The following is a 23,996-nucleotide window of genomic DNA, read 5'->3' as shown; positions in this document are numbered from 1 at the left end:
CCGGTCTATTGGGATCATTATTAACATGATTAACATGATTATTAAGCTTTGAAAAATAACTTGGTGTTATGCTGTGCAAAGCTAATAATTATTTGGTAACGCTGCTATTCCTGGCTTATAATTTGAGGGACCTAGATTTAAATGTATACCTCCCAATATGTTATAAAATTTTAATGTAAATGTATGTTTATGATAATGTGAGTTATCATGTGCTATATCTGTATCTGTGCTTACACGTATATCATATTTTCTGTTCACAGGTCAATAATGGTGCAGATTTTTGGCTTCCTGAAGACAAGTGGGAGGCCATTTGTAGTTAAGAGAAACACTCTTTGTTCGTGAAGACTTAACTGGTGTCGATTTGGGGTACCACTTTTAAACGAAAGTCATGAGGAACCCTTGCCCAAGATTCAACTTTGCATTATTGTGCAGTGCTATACTTTTGCGAATCATGTTTGATCCATTAACTTGTCTTAACTTTGTTGGAATAAAATCATATTTTCAGATTTTTGTTTACAGTGATTTCTTCTCCATCTGTCGAAAGTCAGCTTTTGTAGACATCAGAAGTTTTATCAGAAATAAATACTGCCAACGTACACATTATTTGTGTTTCTTCTGCTCCTTTTTCTTTCTAGTCAGTGAAACTAGTCGGGTTTAATTCTTTCAGTGATTCTAGTCAGTCGATACCGACTAAGAAAGGTTAGTCGGGAGAGGCACCATCCTGACTAATGTAAAACCTGCTATAAACTAGTCAGTGGCTCATATAAATTAGTCGGTAAAGAACGACTAATGTCACCAACTAATGTAACTGACTAATATACATTTACCGACTAAGATATTGTTGATTGGCTAAGTTGACGGACTAAGATGACCGACTAAGAAATCCAACTGACTAAGGAATAAATTAGTCGGTATAGCAACTGACTAAGGCTATGTTAGTCGGTAGAGGCACCAGATGGACTAACGTTATGTTAGTCGGTGGACCAAATTAAGTTTACAGTGTAGTTATTGTTTAGGAAGTATACTAATCAACTTGATCTGAAAAGAGGGGGTGTTGTTTTACGATATTTATTACCTACAGTAATGGTTGTTACTGGTTGTTACAGTTGGTTCTTAATTAGTATTACAGCCTTCTACTTCTACGAAATATGTTTTTGTATAAATGTGCTGTTAGTGCAAGGCTGCTTACTTCAATCAGGTATGTGGATACTTCACAACAACACGAGACACAACAGAAAAGACAAACTTATGAAAGCAGAGCGTAGCATCTAATTGTCTTCTGTACTAAGATAAGTTTACAATACTTCAATGTCAACATTAATTAATGCATTATGTGGAAGGTCAAATATTGAAGATTCAGATATACATGCTTTTCAACCACAATTAGACAAGGAAGCTGTGGTAGCCTTATGTCAGTTCCCTTGCCGGACTCTCCAACAATAAAATGACTTATAATTTAATATCAGAACACTAACCAGTTTACGAAGTAATTAGCAATTCAGTTGAAAAATTATTAACAGCTTTAGAGGATGAATGTAAATATAAACTTCACTGGTAAAGGGTTTTATTAAATGCTTCTAGTTAACAACAATAACAACTTGGAATCTGTTTTCAGTGTGTTTTTTATGTGTTGGTGTGTTTATCTCATTGACCACGATCTCTTCTTCTGGAGCAGATTTAGATTAGAATAATTCAATGTTCTGTATTTTGTGAAGTTTCCTTTGAACGGATGTGAGTCTGGTTACTACGCAAGCACAAACAGTAGTCATCGAGGTTATTTCAACAACAACATAGACCTGATATATACACTCCACCCCCCCCCCTTCTCCCTCCCTGATACTTAAATGTGTCATTAATTGTATGATTTTATACTGTAAAATATTTGGCAAGGTTGCACTCGTCATACATATATATCCTCGGCCTATCACAGTATCAGTATAACTTGGTCTACCGTAGGCTAATCCACATATATGTGTGCAACTAGCCTACGCCCAATATAAAATTATTTCATCTCATCCCAGCCCGACGATATGGGATCTACCTTATGCCTAACTTATTACAAACCACTCAAATGTATTATGGGCCTATAGGCCGAGGTGAGGTTAACTCTTTGTAGGTTGGTCATGTTTTATCCTAATATATTATTAGTTATTACATTTGATCTCAGATTTCGAAGTGAGCATCGGCCTATATATAGACCTAGGTTAGAGGTATACTACAGCCTTCGTATAATCAGAGCGTATCACTGGAACTTTGAGGCATTGTTGCCTATGTTTCAGTACTAGGTTAGTTTAGGCCTATAGCCTAGCAACAACAATCTTAGGCTATAGCCCTAACTTTTTGGACATATGCTCCTCCAAACAGAAGATAGAAAAAAGGATAATCGGCGTTGGACACTAACGCCACCTCAGTTTTTATGAATATATGAGAATGACAATAGGCATGGTTGAAAGCAGCGATGAATAGAAAGTACTTTTGATAACGATCCTAATTTGTTCAAACTGATGTACTTGGTGACTTAACGGTCACCTAATTTTAAGCATAGGCAAGGGCGGCGGAAGCACTTTAAATCTGGGGGGCACCAACGTCGAAGGGCACTTTGCAGAAATTCGATTGGACTGATGCAGCCTGATATTTAGTACCCTTTATAACTCTTATTGTATTATCTTACTTGCGTATACACATCACTCCATCAACGCCACCCCCCCCCCCCCCCTTCAAGGAAACAATGCATACTAGCACTGCAATATCTAATGTGCAAATTGGGAAACAAGGAGAAAGATAAAATGAGGTGAAATCATTATAAAGTCCAAGTCCCTGCACACGCGATCGATACATGCATGAAAGCAAATGAAATATGTCAAAATACTGAAAGAAAAATAATTTTCTATGTGTTTTTCAATGTTTAAACTGATATTATGATAATTATTATTGTAACGACTTTCCCAATAATTATAACCAATTTGGAAGGGTTATAACACGGCAAATGATTGTATGTTATTGGTAATATTTTTCGGGCAAGTCGTTACAGCCCCCCCCCCCCCACCCCAATCAAATTGGGCTCCTACGCCTGTGGTAGTAAACATTTAAAACTTCCCGAAATATTTCATTCGACGTGGGTTTCGCTTTGTAAACTCTTTTTTTATTTAAAAATTTTTAGGTGGAAAAAGGGCACATTTTTAACCTGAGGAAAAGTGGGGGGCACGTGCCCCCTGTGCCCCCCCCGGTTCCGCCGCCCTTGAGCATAGGCCTATTTTATAGATGTAATCAACGTTAGTAGGCCTACAATGCCTAGACCTAGGCTATGCTACTTATGCCTAGGTCGATGTTGACGTTAATACTATGAAAAGTCAAGTTCAAAGCGTCTTGCAAAATTAAACAAATACACACCTCTGAAATGTTTACCCGTAAAAACTGCTGCTTCAAGGAGCTGAAAACAGGATATAGATGATAAACGATAAAATGGTTTAACAATTTCAATCTACGAGAATACTTCAGATTGCTGCTGTATCGTGACCGTCAATGCTTCATCAGTACTGCAAGCTAGAGAGAGAACCAGAGAGTGTACGTAACGTGTAGCTCCGAGTATCTTAGTTCTCTCTGTATATTACAAGAAACTCAGAGCCATCGAAGTTCAGACAACGTAGAGGGATCACGCCGAAGTATGGAAACGTACCAACCATGGCAACGGGCTTCCTGGTGCTTCACGCATGTTAAGTTTGTCAATTCCAAGAGATAAGCGTTCCGTAGACAACAGAACGCCGCTATAACGGGCTTTTACAGTAAATATGAGAATAGTTACCTATGATAACGTTGTTTAGATTTACTTTCCGTCTCATAAGAAACGTTTGATCTGTATGGACCCTGGCTATTATTCTTACATCTATTTTTAGAGTCTTATAGATTCATTAATTTAAGGTGCATTTAAACGACATGACAAAATCGTCTGCGATTTTGTTTTTAGCCAATTTGTCGTGTACGATTTTGTCGGTACGTGTAAACGGCTTCTCCTCTTGTCGTAAGGAATAATCGTTCTTATTAAATCGGTACGTTGTTTGCACGTCTGCCCATTGACGTAGTCGGTCCAGGTTAATGTATACGCCGATGACCAGAGCTCCCTAAAATCATCGTTTTAGTTTAGCGTCCTCATTTAACAGCCTCTGTCAGTCTGTCCCTTTCCCAATAGTGAGCTCTTGCCTATTAACATCATTGTACACGAATGATGAAAACGGGCTGGATTTTATACGAAAGACCATCAGGGTCATGCTATATAAATAATATCCAACTGGTTTCCAAATAGTTTTGCGCAAATAATTCGTTGCTACAAATTATTAATTCGTTGCTATGAATTATTTTGCGATAGTCCTCCATTGCGCACCGTGTCATGCTCTTGGTGTGTTCTAAATGAATAGTAGGCATACGACTATTATCTAAATCTTCTTATAATTCGTTGCTACGAAATATTCATTTGTGTTGCACTTTAAGCTTGGCATCGATTATTAAATCACAAAGGCGATCTTGAGACTGCCAAAGGTAAGTATCTAACTGTTATATTTGAAAATGTAGTAAAACTCACTCGGTCTATCATTCCTGGGGTGATCAACTCATACACGCTACAGAGCATTGAGAAAGCTTAAGAAATTAAAAAATAAACTTTATTGGCGTCGGGTCCTGGGACTGGCAATGGCCTCAACGGACCTCATTGTCCCTTTTGTACGTGCGTATTATGAAAACGACGGCTATTCTTTAAATCGTTGTTTCCCTCTGGACCCTCCTTGACCCTGGACCACGGACTATAGCCGCATGACCTTCTCTCTGTCGAACCTTTATCTTACAGTTACCATTTCCCCGAATGACGATGGAAGGGGCGGAGGGTGGGAGATAGAGATGTCCTTTGAGCACACCACTGTGGCAAAGTGAGTCTTCGGTGTAGTTTCATTAGAAAGGAATAATCAAATGGGCAGAAAGAGTTGTGTTACAATCTTAATTTCATTTTGAATTGATATTAATACATTAAATTAATATTCTGACATCAGGGTTATGCATTTTTTTTATTTCATCTCTGCTTATCTGCAGTGCTAATAAGAATACACACTGTAGCCTCATTACACAGCCCCCCCCCCCCCTTCTCATCCTTACTCATTCACGCAGGGCCATATAATGATATGACTTTTAGGCATATTTTCGATGTCAATATGTGGTTACAATGGAAACTTAATTATATTTGTATAAAGATTCTATCTTTTCGAACTTTTTCTATGTTCTAGTGGCCTATGCGGAATGTTTAGAATACTTCTTGTAAGAACCTATTAATGAAGAATTTAGAAGAAGTTTATAAGAAAAGAAGAACTTAATCCTATCGGTCATTTGTCTGTATAGGGCATATTGTGTTTGCGTGACCCTTACGGACAGACCAACTGTTCATGTTGAGTTATGTTCAACAGGCCTTCATTATTGTTGTGTAACCTATAGTATATATATATATATATATATATATATATATATATATATATATATATATATATATATGCGTGACCATACCCCCTTACGTACAGACCAACTGTTTGTGTTGAGTTCTGCTCAACAGGTCCTTTATTGTTGTGTAAACTATAGTAGCCGTACAATACCTGCGGTCATTTGTCCGTTGGACTGATTGACCTTATTGACACGGCCTTAATTGTCTCTTTGGGAGTGTAGTATAATTATAACTTTTCAGACACCAGTGAAATGGTTTGAGGTCAAGGTCACAGACTTGAGAAGGATCACTTAGTTAAAGAATATGGCAAATTGATTAAATGCAGTCAAACACCTAGGTCACTGTACACGTGCGAGGCGTGACGGTTTAACGACAGAAAACCTTGATTGTCAACGGTGAATTATTCTTTTCTTTTTCTCTTTCGTAAAGTAAGGACGTAAGGATACTTCGGGTTATAAAACTGCACCTCTGCACGTTTATCTCTAGTAGGCCTAACACAGTGACCTTACAGGATTCTCTGTGGAAGTTAACTGGCAGTTTACATCTATAACAGGTAGGTTATACATAGAGACGGTCATACGAGGTAAGTGACATTCGAAGTTCATCAATGGGTAATCGTGTATCTTTAATATTGTTAGCAAACTTCAATTATTTGGATTTTTTTACCAAATGACTCTTGTCATTGTTTGAACTGAACGAATCACGGTCACTGGTCAGCGCCCCAACACTACCCAAAGTATACAACACCAATTACGTATGTAAAAGTCGCTTTTGCAGTATATTCTTTGAGGGAATTAGCGAGAGCTACTCACAGTTAATGCATACATCGCAGTAGCTTTTGTATTCTGTGCATCCATGCACGTCAAGTTATAACATCTGGAAAAAATTAATTGGCTGTGTGTGCCTCTAAATATATCCATTGATGTATACTGCCGAGTACAGCTCACAGACATTTACACGTATAGTTATAGAGGCCTATCACACCTGTTGACAACAGTACGCTTTGCAGCCATTTGAAGATCGCTCGCGCCATGTTGATACACTCAAAACAATGACTCGTGCAAAGGGTGCCTACGTTATAGCATGGAGGTAAAAACAGTTTTTACCTCCATGGTTATAGTAACGAGGATTCGATGAAATCCTGATCTTATCGTGAACATTTCTTTCATTTTCATATAAAGAAACACTGGATGCACCTGATAGCTCGAATTTTGTGGAAAATATATAAACTAGTAGAACTGAATTACAACTCATGGCTATTAAGCCGCTGCTTACAAAATTGTTCTATTACTTGTTGAAGAAAAAATCATAACCCTAGGCATGTTCCCGTCTATGAGCTGTCTATGTTGTTCACCACGCTGATTTGATTACGGCTTTACAGAATTGCTTGAGCCTCTGGTGAGCAGGTACCCCGAGTTGGAGGGGCACCAACAATTTAAGGAGAGGCACCAATAATTCAAGGAGGGCCACAATACTCATGTGCTCTTACTTGTGAAGTTTTTGTTCACATGATGGTGGGATAAATTAATGGGGTGGGGAACACTAGTCTGAAAGTGGAGGAGTAAGAGTATAAGAATAACTTTATTAATCCTTAACAGTAAACTACAGTGCTCGCAAGGCAATAAAACATAAAAGAGTAAGGAGGAAGACTAAAAAAAAAAACGTTTGTACGGAGAAAGCGCTACTGCTCGATTGAGTTCGTCCTCCCTGACGTCATCAATATGGAATTTCAGGCGTATTGCGTAATCAAGGGCGTCTTACTGTGCATTGTGGTGAGGCCTTAGGAGCCAATTTTCAAAGCGAGCGTATTCAGTCAAACAGGAAGCGCTTAACTTAAATATCGAATATTAGAGACTTTCTAGGTTACTGAATACTATAGATTGTCTTTGCTTAGTTTAGTTAGTGTTGTAGTAAAAAGGGATCAGGAGGAACACTCAAGTCCTCATCAAGGACCCTATAGGAGAGAGAAAAAAAAACTGAAGACACAAACACTGAGACCCGATTACAATGCTTAAAGTGCTTGTCCAAAGCATTCTTAAACCCATTCACACTACTTGCAAGTACAACATTCTCAGGCAAACCGTTCCACTCATTCATAACCCTATTTGAAAGAAAGTTAGTATTATACCAAATATTAATACTACTTTGTGACTTTTGGAGTTTAAGACAATGACCTCTGGTACAACTACTATGACCTTACAAACAACACTAGTGAGACTAACGGGCCTATAATTACAGGGCTTAGACTTATCACCCTTCTTGAAAATAGGGGGAAATATTAGCACATCTTCAGTCCTTAGGAACATATAACCTTCATTCATAAATTTACTAAAAACCAATGAGAGTGGAACGCACAAATGGGTTGCAAAAGACTTCAACAATTACAGATGGATTGCATCAGGTCCAGAAGCTTTAGACATATTTAGACGAAGCAGGTCCTTTAAGACAACCTGATCCGAAAATAAGACCGTATCCAGTTTAGGATTATCACTCCCCCCCCCCCCCCCCGAATATCTGGAAAACTACTCATATCTTCCCTTGTAAAAACCGACACAAAATATTTGTTGATCTGCAAGATCCTGACTATCAGTAACTATATTATCAGCCTGTGGTGCTCCTTTGATCTCTGCCTTCGTTATCCTTTATGGTGTCAAGTCACTGTGTTTAAATCAAAATAGTTCGGTAAGTTCTTAGCAGAAACGTAAAGAAAGTCGTAGGTCAAAAAGTTTCATTCGTGCCGTATGTTCTGTGCGTATAACGTACACAATGTTCACGTATAATTATATGGGCGGCCGTTTGGGCACAAAATACAACGCTGAAACAAATAAACAAGAAAGAAAAATGAAAAAGAAGAAATATGCAAAATGAAACAAATATTATGTAAATGCCAATGTAAACATGCAAATGCAAACAAAAGGCATACTTAAAAAGAGAAATAAAAATAATGAAGGGAATCAATTGCAACAAATTGAATAGAAGGAATCTGTACGTACACCAAGGAATTGCACTGAAAACCATCATATGTATACGATACGGTCAGTCGCAAAACATTTGTAACATAGAACTGTTTAAAAAAGACAATCATGTAGCGAAACATATCAAACACATACAACCGAAGGATAAACCAGGAGCACCGTGAAGTCAAAAATGATCCACTTGTCAGAACAAAAAGATCAAGCGCCACCATAAAAACGAGGAAGTATTGTAAGCAAAAAACCATTCACACGAAATCAAAACGAACGCTCACGCGAAACGAACGTGTGCTCAGAACAAAAGAACAAGCGCCACCATGTAAACGAAGATGTAACGTTTGGGAGCAGGTACTCCGAGTTGGAGGAGTTGCTATGAAAAGGGGCTGAAAACTTGTTACGTTTTCTTTGACGTAGCAAAACCTGATCACCAACTTTGATATGGGAGGTTTTTACATGTGATTTCTTGTCAGATCTTAATTTCATTTCTTGGCTTGGCTTGATCATCTCTGTTTTGGAGAGACTGGTCAATTGGGGAAGGGCTTTCAACTTGGGGCAGCTTGGTCCGCATTTTACGACCAAATAAAGGTTCTGCCGATGATTTGTTTGTGGTGATATGAGGGGTCACTTTGTAATTTCTAAGAAATTAGTACAATTCTTGTTTCCATGGCTTACCTTTTTCATATGTCTTCATGATTCTGTCAGTTTCGGCATTGGCTTTTGGCCAGAGGGGTGTTATTTTGCGATGGTGAAATCCCATGTGTTGTGACTAGTCACTGAATTCCTTAAAAATTAAAAGGGGGACCATTGTCGGATTTAATTTCGACTGGAATACCATGGGTTGCTAGTATTTTGTTTTTGGTAATGACGGTTTGGTTTGCAGGGATTTAATGATCAATTTCGGGGAATCTAGAGTATTCATCAGTAACCACCAATGAGTAGTCACTTGACAGGAATGGTCCACAAAAGTCGATCCCTAATTTAGTCCATGGTTCGTAGGGTAGTTGGGACATGTGGAGAGGTTCTGTAAGAGAATAGTCAGTGTTGCATGGCAAGCAAGGCACTTTCCTACCAGGTTTTCAACCAGTCGGTCGATTCAAGGGAACCATAACTTTTCTCTGACTAGTTTCTTTGTTTTTAACAATACCTTGGTGTCCTTCATGGGACAGATTGAGGGCTTTGTTTCTGAAGGGCACTGGGAATAACGAGTCGTGTCCCTCGTAGGAGAGTGTTGTCATTCGTAACGGTCAGTTCATCACGGATGGTATGGAATGACCTGAGTGCTGGTTTGTCAACAGTGTCGTCATATGTATCTATTGTAGTATGCCAGTTATCGTTGTTGATGGCGTCAATAACCGCAGAAATTGTTGCGTCATTCTTTGATTTGTCGATGATGTCTGTCAATGACATTGCTATAGGTGTGGCGTTAGCAGAAACGTAGCCAACGTACTGTTCTGCTTCGCGAATCAGTTTATGTTCGTTGCCTGCTGTGTCGTTGTGGTACGGGTGACGTGACAAATAATCAGCAGGGTAGCTTGTTCCTGGCTTGTACTGAGTCGTGAAGTGATATGATTCTAGTCGTAACGCCCATCTTTCAATCCTCGCTGGGGGTTTGGACATAGGGTTATTCAACCTTATGGGGTGTCTGAGCCCCACACACGCACAGCGCAGCGTTGTAACTTCACAGAACTTGGTATAGTACTGTAGTAAACCCGTGTGTACTTTTATTAACATCCGGGTTTTTGTGACTGGCACAAAACTTTTTCGGTGAGTGACAAATAGCGCCGCCGGTTTCTTGTACGCTAGCGCGTCTTTAACATCAACGGTTTCTCATCGGTGATTGACGTGAAATGTGATCCTAAAAGATACAATCGGAAATGTTCACATGCATCCCCATACAATTGCGAGACCTTCAAGTTCTGTCTGCGAGTAGCGTTGTTCTACAGGAGTTAGGGTGCGACTAACGATTGCGATAACGCTTTGTGATTCGGCGTCATTTCCCTTCTGTGATATGATTGAGCTAAATACAACAGGAATGGCATCTTCAACTAGCTCGGATTGCTTTCTGTGGACGAAATAAGACATTAAGACTTTGTTTCTTGTTAGGTGAGCTTTCAGTTGCTCGAATGCTGCTTGGTATCGCTCTGTCCATGACCATTTGGAATCTTTGTACCTTTGGGTAAGCTGGCTTATTGATTGGGCGAGTGTTCACAAATCTGGAATAAACCGGGAACAGTATAGTTTACTATGTCGAGAAAGCTGCGTGCATTTGTCACGTTCTTAGGCGGAGATGTATTCTGTACGGACGCTATTTTCCTTGGGTCTGCACAAATGCCTTGCCGAGAAAACACTTCAAAGTATGCTTGTGAAAGGTACACTTGTCCTTGTTGATAGTAAGGTTGTATTCACTTATACGTTTAAACAGGGCTTCTAAAACTTTGTCTTGGTCGCTTTGGGACGCTCCGTAAACAAGTATGTCGTCGCTAAAATTGATTACGCCAGTAATACCGTGTAGAACTTGTTGAATCATATTTTGGAATATTTCGGCTGCTGAAAAAATTAGGAAATTCAGACGTTTCTATCGTCTTAAACCAACATGCGAAGAAAGGTCGTGATAAATCTGGACGCTTCGTCTAGCTAGATTTGGTGATATTCAGCAGTGAGGTCGAGTTTGGAGAAGGCTGTGGCACCATTGATCTTGTGAATGCGGTCGTCTACCGTTGGCGTGATATAACGTTCGCGTCTGATATCTTTGTTTGTTGCGCGCATGTCAACACAAAGTCTTCCTCTGTCAGGGTTGTTGGCTTTGTGTGCAACGACAATTGGGAAAATCCAAGAAGTATGGACTGTGTATTTTTTCAATGCCATTGTTCTCCTCTAGGATGTTGAGCTCTTTCTCCACACTCTTCCGAACGTAGAAAGGGATACGACGGAGGGTTGCGCAACGGCTGCAACAGTGTCGTCTATGTGCAACTTGAACTTATAATCCTTTAGCTTTCCGATTACTTTGCAAATTGTCGGATATTGTCGAGTATTTTCGCGGGGCGAGTTCGCTGGTAGTGAGTTTGCTTTGGTCGATCTTTGCCGGGTGGGACTGTGTACTCACTTCATCACAGCCAGCGTTGATGATTTTCACAATACCAAGTTCAGATACTGTGGAGTGGCTTAATAAGGACGCATGTTGCGTATCAGCGGGAACGTGGAAAACTGGGAGCGCGCGTTTTGCTTTGGATTCCGCAACACACTCAAATGCTCCAGCGATAAGTATTGCCGCTTTCAATTGTTGACAGATATCCTTGTTCTTTCATCTTAAATTTGCATCTTAGTTGCTGTTTGTATTTATCATTTTCACAGGGTAGCCTATGTACATATTCCGCCGTATAAGGTCACAAAATGGCAACCACTTTTAAGGCAACTGATATAGCAGACTACAAAATAGAAGCTGAGCGGTCCTTACATCCGCATGCCTGGGTTTATTATTCCACTGCAAGTGGGGGAATGGAAACTTACCAGGATAACCGACGGGTATTCGAAAGGTTGGTTTTCGACATATATTCATCTTTAACCGGGATTTTAGAATATATTTTAATGCAGAAATCATGTTAGGCCTAAACTTCTCATTTTATTACGAATTATACTCGTTTTGTCAACATAACTAAGAGGTAATTCAACGTTTCGATGAACAAAACAGTATTTAGTCATAATACTGCGTACTCTCTATGTAGCACACACGGTCACTCCTTGTCCATTTTGTATTACGTCATGTTGCTGTAGTGAAAACAATGACTAGTGTTCATTGAAACTGAAAGTGTGAACCTGAACCTGTCCAAAACGTTTTCCACGCCGATCGTCACTTTCCTTCACTCTGTATGCAAAATGTGGGTCATGGGGTTCCAATGGTTCATTAGTCAGCCCCTGTGTAATCGTTAATTTCCACTTAGAGTTTTTGCCCTGTAAGCGTTAGTTTTCTTCATAATCAGGAACACACCGATTCGCAATGTTTAGGCACAATTATGTAGCTAACGTGTGTGCTAAAACTTATGTTTTCACTCCGTTCGCTGCGATTTGACCTCGTGTCACAAACAACCTGGATGGTAATTGACTGACAGAATATATTTAAAGAGTTCCAAATACAGCAGACTTCAAGCTGTTTCTTAGCAACCATTTGAAACGATTGTCTACAGTGTTCAAGGTCTTTGATAAAAGATAAACTACAAAATATACAACAACAACAACAATAAATATCAGTCTTACCGCCTTCGGTGGAAGAAACTATTTACCGATTTTTTTGGGGGGTCGAAATATGCGGAGTCAAACTTGTTTACATGATTATATACAGGACTACAAGTCGAACGAATCTTGTGTTTTCATTTCTTATATAATACAATTGGACTTGGGTGTTGGGAGTTGAGGGTGGGCGGTTGGGGACGGAAGGTTACACCAAGTAGCACATATTTCTTGTCCTTCCCAACCTTCTCACTTGTGGCCACTCTACGATCCCACTCTTTTGTAATATGTTTTGTTTATCTGTTTGTTTTTTTATTTGTTTAAATTAATTTCAGATACAGATTAAGACCGAGGGTGTTACGAGGTATAGCAGATGTAGATATTTCAACCTCCATTCTTGGTCACCGTATAAAATCTCCATTTTGCATTGCACCGACTGCTTTACATATATTTGCTCATCCAAACGCGGAACTCGAAACAGCAAAAGGTAACAGTTCTTCGCTTTCAAATGAAAACATCATGTCATGATATCAAAGTTTTTTATACAACCATTCATCATCTTGCAAGTTGTCCTGTAAATATATTTTATCTCGCAACATCTATATCTCAATAAATCAATATCATTGCTTCAACAGCTTTCACGCCGCCATCGCTTTTTAATACGGCATCTTTTACTGTTTTCATGACGACAACTTTCTAGCGACTGTCCTGTGCGCAAGGTTTGTCTTGCCATGCTAACATCTTTTTGTAGTGCAACATCTTCATGTACCGCTGTGCCAACATACCTCTCTTTCACCATGTCAACATGCTTCTTTCTCACCACGTCAACACGTTTCTTTCTCACCATGTTAACATTTCTCTCCCATCACCATGTCAACATGCATCTTTCTCACCATGTCAACATGCTTCTTTCTCACCATGGCAACATGTTTCTTTCTCACCATGTCAACATGTTTCTTTCTCACCATGACAACATGCTTCTTTCTCACCATGTCAACAGGTATCTCTCTCACCATGACAACATGCTTCTTTCTCACCATGTCAACATGTTCTTTCTCACCATGTCAACATGCTTCATTCTCACCATGACAACATGCTTCTTTCTCACCATGTCAACATGTTTCTTTCTCACCATGTCAACATGCTTCTTTCTCACCATGTCAACATGTTTCTTTCTCACCATGTCAACATGCTTCTTTCTCACCATGTCAACATGATTCTTTCTCACCATGTCAACATGCTTCTTTCTCACCATGACAACATGCTTCTTTCTCACCATGTCAACATGTTTCTTTCTCACCATGACAACATGCTTCTTTCTCACCATGTCAACATGTTTCTTTCTCACCATGTCAACATGCTTCTTTCTCACCATGACAACATGCTTCTTTCTCACCATGTCAACATGTTTCTTTCTCACCATGTCAACATGTTTCTTTCTCACCATGTCAACATGCTTCTTTCTCACCATGACAACATGCTTCTTTCTCACCATGTCAACACGTTTCTTTCTCACCATGTCAAAATGTTTCTTTCTCACCATGTCAACATTTCTCTCTCATGTCAACATTTTTCATTCTCACCATGTCAACGTCTACATGTCTGGTTTGTGATGTCGACATGTTTCTATCTTGTCGCGACAACATCTTTCTATCTCAATGCATGTCAACATTTTTTCGTCTTATAACATAGTTTTATCTCCGACCATGTCAACATCCCATCTCGTCCCATCTCCACCCATCTTACAATGCCAAGAACTGATATTTCTACGTATTTGCCTGTATGGCAATGTCAAAATCATTTTGTCGCGTTATAGGTCAACATATTTTCGATATCGTCACGTCAGCATCTTTTTATCTCAACATACATATCAACATCTTTCCGTCTTGACATTTCACCATCTTTCTGCCTCTAAACTATATCAATAGCTGTCCCTTTTGCGATGTCAACTCAACATATTTCTTTCTCGAAACATATTTCTATCTCGCCATGTCAACATCTCTCTATCGATCTCGCAATATCGATGCCATTACACCGTCTCAAAATGAACTTCATTTTTGTTTATGCCTGCATTCTATCTCGCCATTTCAACATTTTCCACCTCTCACCTTGTCAACATCGTCCCCGTTTCGCAATATCAGCATCTTTCAAAACATATTGATATCTCGTTATCTCACCATCTCTTCCTATCTTCCCAAATCAATACCATGATACGAATAAGAAAGGAATTTCATTTCTTCCTCACATGCATACTTGTAGCTGCGTCACAATATGGCACCGCGATGACCCTCAGCTCTTCATCCACCACGCACATGCGCACGTTGTCATCAACCTACCCTGATGGGTTATTTCTCAAGCAAACCTACATCTTGAAGAACAATAACTTGATGAGACTGGCGATGCAAGAGGCCGAGGCTTCCGGATTCAAGGCCATAGTCATAACTGTAGACAGCGTAGTTAGACCACAACATAGGACTCTACCCCTTAAAGATAGTGAATTCCTGATGACACTGTTATCGAAAGAAGAAAACCAGTAAGTTCATTCACCTTTTTTTCTTTTCATTTTTTTCTTTTTCTTTTACCTTTTCGTGGAATTTTTGCCTGCGTTATATGTAAGGCTTAATATTGAAAATAGAAAGTTTTCCTATAACTTGTTAGTTACACACTCCGATTTAAAAATCTGTGAAAGGGGGTTGGGATAAGGGGAAGGGAAGGTTCACCCACCCCCTCATCCGCGGCCCTTGATCCGCGCCTGCTAACAATGTATAACAAAAAGTTGAATGGAGTTGATAGTTTAGGTCAACGACCATATACGACGTATAAACGAACCAGATTTGTGTTTGGTAACGATTTTTGTTATAGACCATATATATATACAGTACAGCAAGGACCTAGAATACAGTACACAGTATTTCATGAAAAATATATAATGCCCTCATAGTATCACTGAAGTTCGATGTATCCAAACTTCATCATACGGATAACCCAATTCGGATAACCTTTTTTGGATAACCCAATTCGGATAATCCAATTCGGACAACCCAATTTGGAAACCCAATTCGGATAACCCAATTCGGATAACCCTATTTCGGATAACCCAATTCGGATAACCCAATTTGGAAACCCAATTTGGAAACCCAATTCGGATAACCCTATTCGGATAGCCCAATTCGGATAACCCAATTCGGATAACCCAATTCGGATAACCCAATTCGGATAACCTTTTTTGGATAACCCAATTCGGATAACCCAATTCGGATAACCCAATTTGGAAACCCAATTCGGATAACCCAATTCGGATAACCCTATTCGGATAACCCAATTCGGATAACCCAATTCGGATAACCCAATTCGGATAACCCAATTCGGATAACCCAATTCGGATAACCCAATTCGGATAACCCAATTCGGATAACCCAATTCGGATAACCCAATTCGGATAACCCAATTCGGATAACCCAATTCGGATAACCCAATTCGGATAACCCTATTCGGATAACCCTATTCGGACAACCCAATTTGGAAACCCAATTTGGAAACCCAATTCGGATAACCCAATTCGGATAACCCTATTCGGATAGCCCAATTCGGATAACCCAATTCGGATAACCCTATTCGGATAGCCCAATTCAGGATAGAGGCATTAAAATGTATATCGTATCCTTTGAACAAAACTTTTTCAAAAAGTTATTCGTATTTCGCAAATGTGTAATATGTAATAATTCTGTTTTTCCAAGAAAGCAATATCATGTGAAATATATATTTTTTTAAACGATGAATTCTGTATAGGTGGTATCAAACGGATCGCTATTATTGTACCATTGTGGTGTAAAGTGATCTATAGATCATAATATCATAAAAAGCCCAATAATACAAAATGAGATTTTTATTTTATTTTATCATTTTACCAGAATGGTGAATTATATTTTTGAAGAAGATGAGGAATCTTACAGAGCATACAAAGAAGGACCACTTGGTTTGACCAAATATATGGTACGACAAGGCATCCGTGACACCCCTATGGATATTGGTGTCATCCGATGGGTGAAATCTGTCGTTCCCAATATGAAAGTCATCGTTAAAGGGATTCTAACGGGTAAGTTTATCATTCTGTTCTATGATGCTCGCATTCTTGATGTACTGGGGACTAGGCTATATATAGACTCGCAGTCGTATGTTTGCAGCTTGGACATAGAGTAATGGAAAACAAATATAATGCTTTTCTTATTCATGAGACTGCAGCTTGGGTATATAATAATGGAAATAAATAGAATTGTTTTCCTTATTCGTGAGATTTTAAAGGCTTTTGTTTTCATTCCTCTGGAAAATAACTTTTTAATTTGTCCAACTTATTAACATCCTGATGTGCATATCGCTGGTTTGCTTCTTCTTCTTTGACTTATTTCAACGATATAAACACTGAGATAAGAGTGTAAGATAAGAGTGTTAGCTCAGTGGTTAACGCCGCGGTGCCTTTCAATCATAAGGTCCCGAGTTCGAGTCATTCCAAGATTGACGTATGTCGTCCAGTTACAGAGTTGTTGACAATTGTCAATTCATAATCATGGACGTTAAAATATGAATCTAAGAGACTGACTTCGGTCAGTTGCGGCTTTGATAAACCAATGAAGGCTTCTTCGCGAGTTCCTGCCAATTGCAGGAGGATCTCAAATACATTCATATCGTTTAAAAGATTCATTGTGCACTCTCAACGAAATGTTAAATATAAGTCGTTCCTGTTTTATTTGGTTGAAAGAATCACATTGCATTCAAACAGGGACTTAACATATTAACTCCTTTTATTTTCAATTCATTCAACTTCCATTGAAGTTTTGATTTAATAACAGAATACAACGCGATTAATGACGTTTCAGCTTAACAAACTGATAATTTTTTGACCAAAGGAAGCATCTTTGCAGAGGAATCAGAAAAAAATGTTTTTTAAAAACATTTAGAAAACAGCAGTAAGTGATAACTCCTGGAGGATCACATAGTGACATGAATGAAGTAAGGAGGACTATTAAAAGAAGTTCACCGTCTTATTACTTAAAGATCTGGTCAAATACCCCTTTCTAACTCGAAAGAGCCTACCACCCCCCCCCCCTTCCGCTGCCTCACCATCCCATTTCTGTACAAATACACTTTAAAGACACACATACCAAAGCATTTGCTGTTCAACATAATCCAAAGCATTTCGTACTAGGGCACGACGAAATACCCAACGGAGGGAGGGGGGGGGGGTAATTAGCAAACATAATGTTTTGCCTTGATTGAAATCTTACAAGCCCGTCCTTAAATGTATGTGATATGGGGTTGTAATTCTCATTTTAACAGGTAAAGCTGCACGTGAGGCGGTAGACAATGGTGCAGATGCTGTATGGGTATCGAACCATGGAGGGCGACAGTTAGATTCCGTCCCTGCTACGGTATGTAGCAGTACCAGTTATGCGACATAAGTGTTATACTGCAACGGTATAGAAAAACGAAAAGACAGCTTTCGAAGCAATGTACCTTATATTACATTACTGAACAACGTAGCTGTGATTTGATGGGGTTTTTACAAAGACTCATTTGGCGAATTAATGTTGTTGATTATTTTTTCATTGTCGTTGAATGTTTTAATTAATCATGTTTCATGACTATGCCTCGGAGTGTTGGGAGGGCACGTAGGAACGGGAGGGGGTTGGATGGAACGATAACTGGCAGATTAGAGTAAATATTGTTTGTCCGGCTAAAACCAATTGTGTTCACCGAAAAAAAAATCAAAACATTTCCTCCAATGCTCTTCTTTATCACGAAACAATTTCATGATACTAATAACTCAACATAACTTAGCATATTACTTAAGTACCCGGTATAGCATATTTAAGGTACAAAGAATGACAACCCACTCGTGTTATGCTGCTGAAAATTTCGAACTTGCAGTATGGCCTCGCCCCCCCCCCCCCCCCTCCACCTTACGAATCCACCCAGTTGGAAAGTTATGATTCTAGTTCGAATATTAGTATTCTACCACCCCCCCCCCCTCCAAATCACAAGACCCTAGCAACGTACATGTTTGTGTATAACGTGTCGTATATATACAAATAACAATTATTTGGCGGAGTAAACGATTGGCTATTTCGATATTTCCTCAGCTTGATGTGCTCTCAGAAGTTGTCGATGCCGTCAAAGGAACTCAGGCAGAAGTTTATATCGATTCAGGATTTAGGACCGGAAATGACGTATTCAAAGCGTTGGCGTTGGGAGCGAGAGCTGTTTTCATCGGTAGACCAGTCTTGTGGGGATTGTCAGTTAATGTAAGGCATTAAACAACAATGGGGTCGATTTGGATGTCGTAAAATGTAATATCATATAGGCTATGAAGGAATATGTGTACATACAGAAACAAACACTATACACACACACATTTAAAATATATATTGGTATATATAGTATTCTTGAAATTGTAATGAGTTGGAAATCCAGAACAGTGAATAAACTTCCAGCCTCCACCTGGATTCGAAGCCGAGCCTGTGGGCACTGATTGTATATCCAGAGGTTGGAAACCAGTAAGTAATACTTTAATAGTGTAATAAATATAATATATTATAAGATATAAGACCAATGTAATATATACACTTGTATTGTTGTGGGGAAGTTATTGATTTAGTAACGTATTTGTGTTCTTTACAGGGAGCAGATGGCGTGTATGATGTTCTTGGTATTCTTGCCAAGGAACTCCGATTGTGTATGACCCTATGTGGTGAGTTACCTACGCTATGCTAACTTTGATTGTGTATGACCCTATGTGGTGAGTTACCTACGCTATGCTAACTCCGATTGTGTATGACCCTATGTGGTGAGTTACCTACGCTATGCTAAATTTGATTGTGGTGGTGATGCAAGGTATACTTCAATTATGTATGACTATATGTGGTGAGTTACCTAAGCTTCACTTCCACCGAGACGTAGGCTCCTGCTCCACCCCTCCAACTTTTCAAAGTGGGGGAGGGGCATTTTTTTGTGAAGAATAAAATATGCAAACGCGCCATAAAAATAGACATCGATAGATAAATTGGTTTCGTCATCACATCACAGTCTAAAAGTGTCATATTGAGGCTTTCCAGCCACATGTACATTACCTTTAACACCTACATTACCTTCTTTCACTTTGATTTTCGTTACACTTTCTCTCTCTCTCTATCTTTACTACAGGTTGCTCAAGTATATCAGATATTTCAAAACAATTTATCCAAAAGGAAAGTGATTACTTGAACTGTAGTTTATGATCAGTACTGGGGGACAACATCAGGATTTACTGGCTACCGTATTTTATTGATTCTAGCTTGTGATATGTACGAGTCGCAAGATGGGACAATTAAAGAGAACAACAACACAGCTATAAGCAGAAACAACCCCTCGCTCGATCTGTTCAATTGGCAGATCACGGTTCCTGATGTTCCTAAAAATGTATATAAAAAATATATATAATATTAATGTATTAATTCACACGGGTAGCATTACTTTTTGTTTTTCTCATTTATTTGGGTTATTGGCTAAAGCATAGGTATAATAAAAACAGAAAAAATAACTATCCGAATAGACGGAGTTATTCGCACTCTATCGTCTTGAAATCCTATTGCCATTTATGTTTGTAAATTAATGCTGCGTGTAAGTTTTAACTGCTATGTCGGTACAATGTAGAAATCTTATTATCACCGTCGCTCTAATACCAAATGATAACAAAAGTATCGTATTAACTTTTTTTTTTCATTTTCTAAACTATGAGATGAGCATGGAAACGTGATAAAACATAAATCATGACAAAGGAACTATGTGTCGAAGGCCTCACAAATATTAATCTGATACTCTATCAAGTGATTCGGTTCTGTCTTGGATTTCCAAATTATGTTTCTCTGTGGCCCTATATAGAACAAACTTGGGATTCATTGACATACAAAGTTATATCATTATGATGAGCGATATGAAGTTTTCCTTCGATCGATATCATATTTTGAATGGGCGGCTGAAGAAGATTAAGTCTGAGGAGGGGGAGGTGGTGGTGTGGGTAGAAGGGGTTCAAACTACGAAGGACAGTGGGACATATGACTTTTATTTCAGCAGAAAAAACCACAGAGTTGCTTCAAAACGTGGATCTTATGCAGGCGCGTATCCAGGGGGGTGTTGGGGGCGCGCGCCCCCCGGGTAAGAAAAAGAGGAGAGAGAAAAAGAGAAGAGAAAGGGAAAAAAGAGGGGGGAGAAAGAGGAGGAGGAGAGGAAGGAAGGGAAAAGAAAAGAAGAAGGAGAGAAAAAGGAGAAAAGGAGGGAGCATAAGAAAAACGCCAAGACACCGGGAAGAGAAAGAGGAACAGTCATAATTACAGCGCTGATCCCTATTATATACACATGGCCGGGTAGCCAGTGACGGATCGAGGTTTTGCCTCACCCTACCCCTTACACCGACAACTCCATTTTTGACGTTTCCAATTTTTCCTCTCTCACTAATGTATCTATATATATACTATATATGGTCTATCATAACATGTGTGTGTATGTGTGTATTGTGCTATGAAACCAACTGTGGCTGGTCTCGAACTCGACCGAGTCGTCGGGGAACAGGACGCATTTCGGGAAGGGGGCGACCGCCCCCCCCCCGAGCATATTTTTTTTTATGATATCGCTAGTAATTTCAAAATAGAAAATGCTTAGATGCAACTTACAAGGCCTGGGAAGTGTCATTTCCAGCGATCTCGGAGGCATTTTCGGCCAAAATTTTCTTGTACGCTTCGCGCCAACTGAAGGTGGCGCTACGCTGAGATAGTTTGCCTACAGGCTTCGCCCCTCCCTTGGCAAATTATTCGCTACGCGCCTGTTCGAATTTGTAAAGCAAACAGCAGATATCACATTATATCAGTGAGCATGACAATGGCGGTTCCAGGATGAACAGCCTCAAAACTGTCGATGTGTGTAGTCAGGAACCCAATTTGGTTTGGGGGTCTGTAACGTATTGCCCGAAAAATATAACCTAAATTTGTTTGCGCGCTCCGCTCGCGTTTCAACATGTTAATGTCAATATCATATAAGCTAGCATCGGCTATTACATCGCATGCTATCGTGTACCATACGGTCCGTGGAAATTGCGCAGTATACCGCGGGATGCTAATGTAAACAACGAAATGTCTTATGTAGATGGAGAAAAAGCACGGTGGTCCAATTATGTCAAATTCTCTTTTACATTAGTAATGGCGAATTAGTCGGCCAAGCTTAGAACTTTATTTTAATTATCAAGGAGATATTTTTTAAACTATTCATTTCCTTTAGCAATTTATTTTTCTTTCAGTAGGAGCCTCCCGCCTCCTATGCCTATGTGTGTAGTGTTCGGTTTCGGAAATATCTGGTATTTTTTCATTTCCTTCAACCAAGTTTTATAAAAGCCGTTATAAGAGGGTTTAATATTTGTACAGCAATAAATTAACTGTGTCTGAATTTTCGAAAATTTCCTTACCAACATTCTTCATCATACTTCCTTCTACTCGTGTAATTTTGACCGGTCTGTTAGGGGTTGAAAGAGGTTTTTCTATATTGGTTGTCCATAGATGACATTTTTTCAACATTATGGGTATGTTTTGAAGTGAGTTTATTCACGAGAAATCTGAATTTTCAAATTCTGAACAAATAATGGACTTAAAACCTTGAAAAGTGGGGCTGACGGGTATTGTGGGCCGTTACGTACAGACAAAAGCAATGATCCATAGGACATATACGATGATGTCGAACATGATGTGTGCCTGGTGATAATCTTCAAAAAGGTTATGAAGGGGAAAAAACTATTGGGAAATACTTGGTTCTCAGGCCAAAAGTGTATACATCTGGTTGGTCATTTTCAAGCCCGAGATGTGTCATTTCCGGTGATCTGGGGGTTTGAAAACCAGAAATTTTCTTGTACGCTTCGCGCCAACCGATGGTGGCGCTCCGCTTAGATAGTAATTCGCGCCCCTGGATTAGAAAATCCTGGATACGCCTCTGTTATGTCCATTCCGGAGCCACATTAAAGTATTTGAATGTTTTGTTTTTCAACAAAGGGACGTTTTAATTATATATACATTATTTTGTTACAATGTTACTATCTTTTGAATTTCTCTAACAAAGAACACTTCTTATTTATGTGAAGGGACACTGGTGAGGGTCTTCTCAAAACTGGAAGTGGTAGGTCTCCCCCCCCCCCCCTTGTGCCCGTCCGAATCTGCCGCCTCTGTTTGAACGTATACCATAAAATGCCATTTGACTTGTTTCATAATTCACAGATAAATTTTGACAATGGATAAAAGAATCAACGGTGTGGTATGAAATACCGTAAAAATCTACTAGTGTTTATGCATTTTTTTATTTATTTTTTTATTTATTGAAAGATACTTTTACTCCGACATACTTTTAGTTGTTTGCAAACGGTTGGCGTTCCATATGATTAACTTTGGTTACGTTATCATCAACAGTTCGTCAACGGAACGATTCCACCTTTGCTGCGGGTTCTGACATTAGATATAATCAGGAAAATTGGTCATGTGTACATTATAACACGTTATAAAAAAATATATATATAAAAAAGGATAAAATGAAAGAAATTGCTATATACAAAACAAGTGAAGTTAAATGGTTTGGAGATTACAGTAAAGTGATAGTTTTTTTTTATTTGTTGGTGAGAAAATATTCTTTCAAATCTGATAAATTGAAGAATAGCGAACGAGGTTATTAAGGTTTCAGCTTAATCGTGCGACTTTACTTGCAAAGAATTGTGCCTATACGTACCTGCCTGAAGGTAGCGGACATTAGTAGCGGACAATAAGAGCAGACAAAAGGGAAAAAAGCGAAGAGCGCCATCTATTAACTAGCGGACAATAAGTAACGGTAAAGGTGCGCTGGCACTCAATAATTGTTTGTAAATCAAATTTAAGGTACAGTTCCGTACCACTAATGACATGTTTAAAATGATTTATCTTTAGTTATAGAGATTGTTAGATGGTGCGACAAACATCCCGAAAAAGAGCAATATCTCTTCTGTCAGCCTATCCATGTTTGATATCGGTTACATAACTTCTATCTTCGCCAAAATTTCGATTGAAGAAAATAAGAATATTTTCGATTGCGTTAAATTCCGCTACATCGTTACACACTGCCGTTACGTACCAACAAAATGTATAAAATTCAAGGGCGTAGGAACCGGGGGGCTGGGGAAGGCCAGCCCCCAGTGAAAAATATGGGGGGCGGAAGTATCATTCCGACCCCCCCCCCCCCGCTCCGCAAGTCAGAAAACCCCTTTTTCATTTCCAAATGAGAAAAAAATC

General features: G+C 39.2%; 2 protein-coding genes and 1 long non-coding RNA gene across 6 annotated transcripts in view; 2 read left to right on the top strand and 1 right to left on the bottom strand.

Moving 5' to 3' along the window:
- LOC139965332 (Y+L amino acid transporter 2-like) overlaps positions 1–3,553 on the bottom strand; it is a 32,850-nt gene extending 29,297 nt beyond the window's left edge. Inside the window, exon 1 of the mRNA XM_071967579.1 lies at positions 3,391–3,553. The gene's annotated coding sequence lies outside the window, so the exon portion shown is untranslated. The remainder of the gene's footprint in view (positions 1–3,390) is intronic.
- Positions 1–23,996, top strand: part of LOC139965340 (uncharacterized) — a 146,409-nt gene that overhangs the window by 112,087 nt on the left and 10,326 nt on the right. The gene's annotated exons all lie outside the window — the stretch shown is intronic.
- Positions 5,832–22,976, top strand: LOC139965318 (2-Hydroxyacid oxidase 1-like). Of its 4 annotated transcripts, none has more exons than XM_071967555.1 (9): positions 5,832–5,871; positions 11,800–11,981; positions 13,008–13,159; positions 14,932–15,205; positions 16,584–16,768; positions 18,007–18,098; positions 18,810–18,971; positions 19,348–19,417; positions 19,870–22,976. In XM_071967555.1, exons 2-9 carry the CDS (start codon positions 11,839–11,841, stop codon positions 19,941–19,943), a joined length of 1,152 nt encoding a protein of 383 aa, XP_071823656.1. In that variant the 5' UTR covers positions 5,832–5,871; positions 11,800–11,838; the 3' UTR covers positions 19,944–22,976. The 4 variants fall into 4 exon arrangements, with proteins under 4 accessions (XP_071823656.1, XP_071823654.1, XP_071823657.1 ...); XM_071967553.1 differs by lacking the exon at positions 5,832–5,871 and adding an exon at positions 5,888–6,029; XM_071967556.1 differs by lacking the exon at positions 5,832–5,871 and adding an exon at positions 5,913–6,059.

The sequence above is a fragment of the Apostichopus japonicus genome, chromosome 3 (genome assembly GCF_037975245.1).
Source record: "Apostichopus japonicus isolate 1M-3 chromosome 3, ASM3797524v1, whole genome shotgun sequence".
Taxonomy (NCBI): Eukaryota; Metazoa; Echinodermata; class Holothuroidea; order Aspidochirotida; family Stichopodidae; genus Apostichopus; species Apostichopus japonicus.
Note: the sequence above shows the minus strand (reverse complement) of the source record. Positions and strands in the feature narration are given on the sequence as shown.

Coding starts and splice junctions, on each gene's coding strand:
- LOC139965318 (XM_071967555.1), top strand. CDS start 11,839: ATGGCAACCACTTTTAAGGCAACTGATATAGCAGACTACAAAATAGAA. Junction 16,769..18,006: donor CGTTAAAGGGATTCTAACGG/GTAAGTTTATCA, acceptor TCATTTTAACAG/GTAAAGCTGCACGTGAGGCG. Junction 18,972..19,347: donor TGTGGGGATTGTCAGTTAAT/GTAAGGCATTAA, acceptor TGTTCTTTACAG/GGAGCAGATGGCGTGTATGA.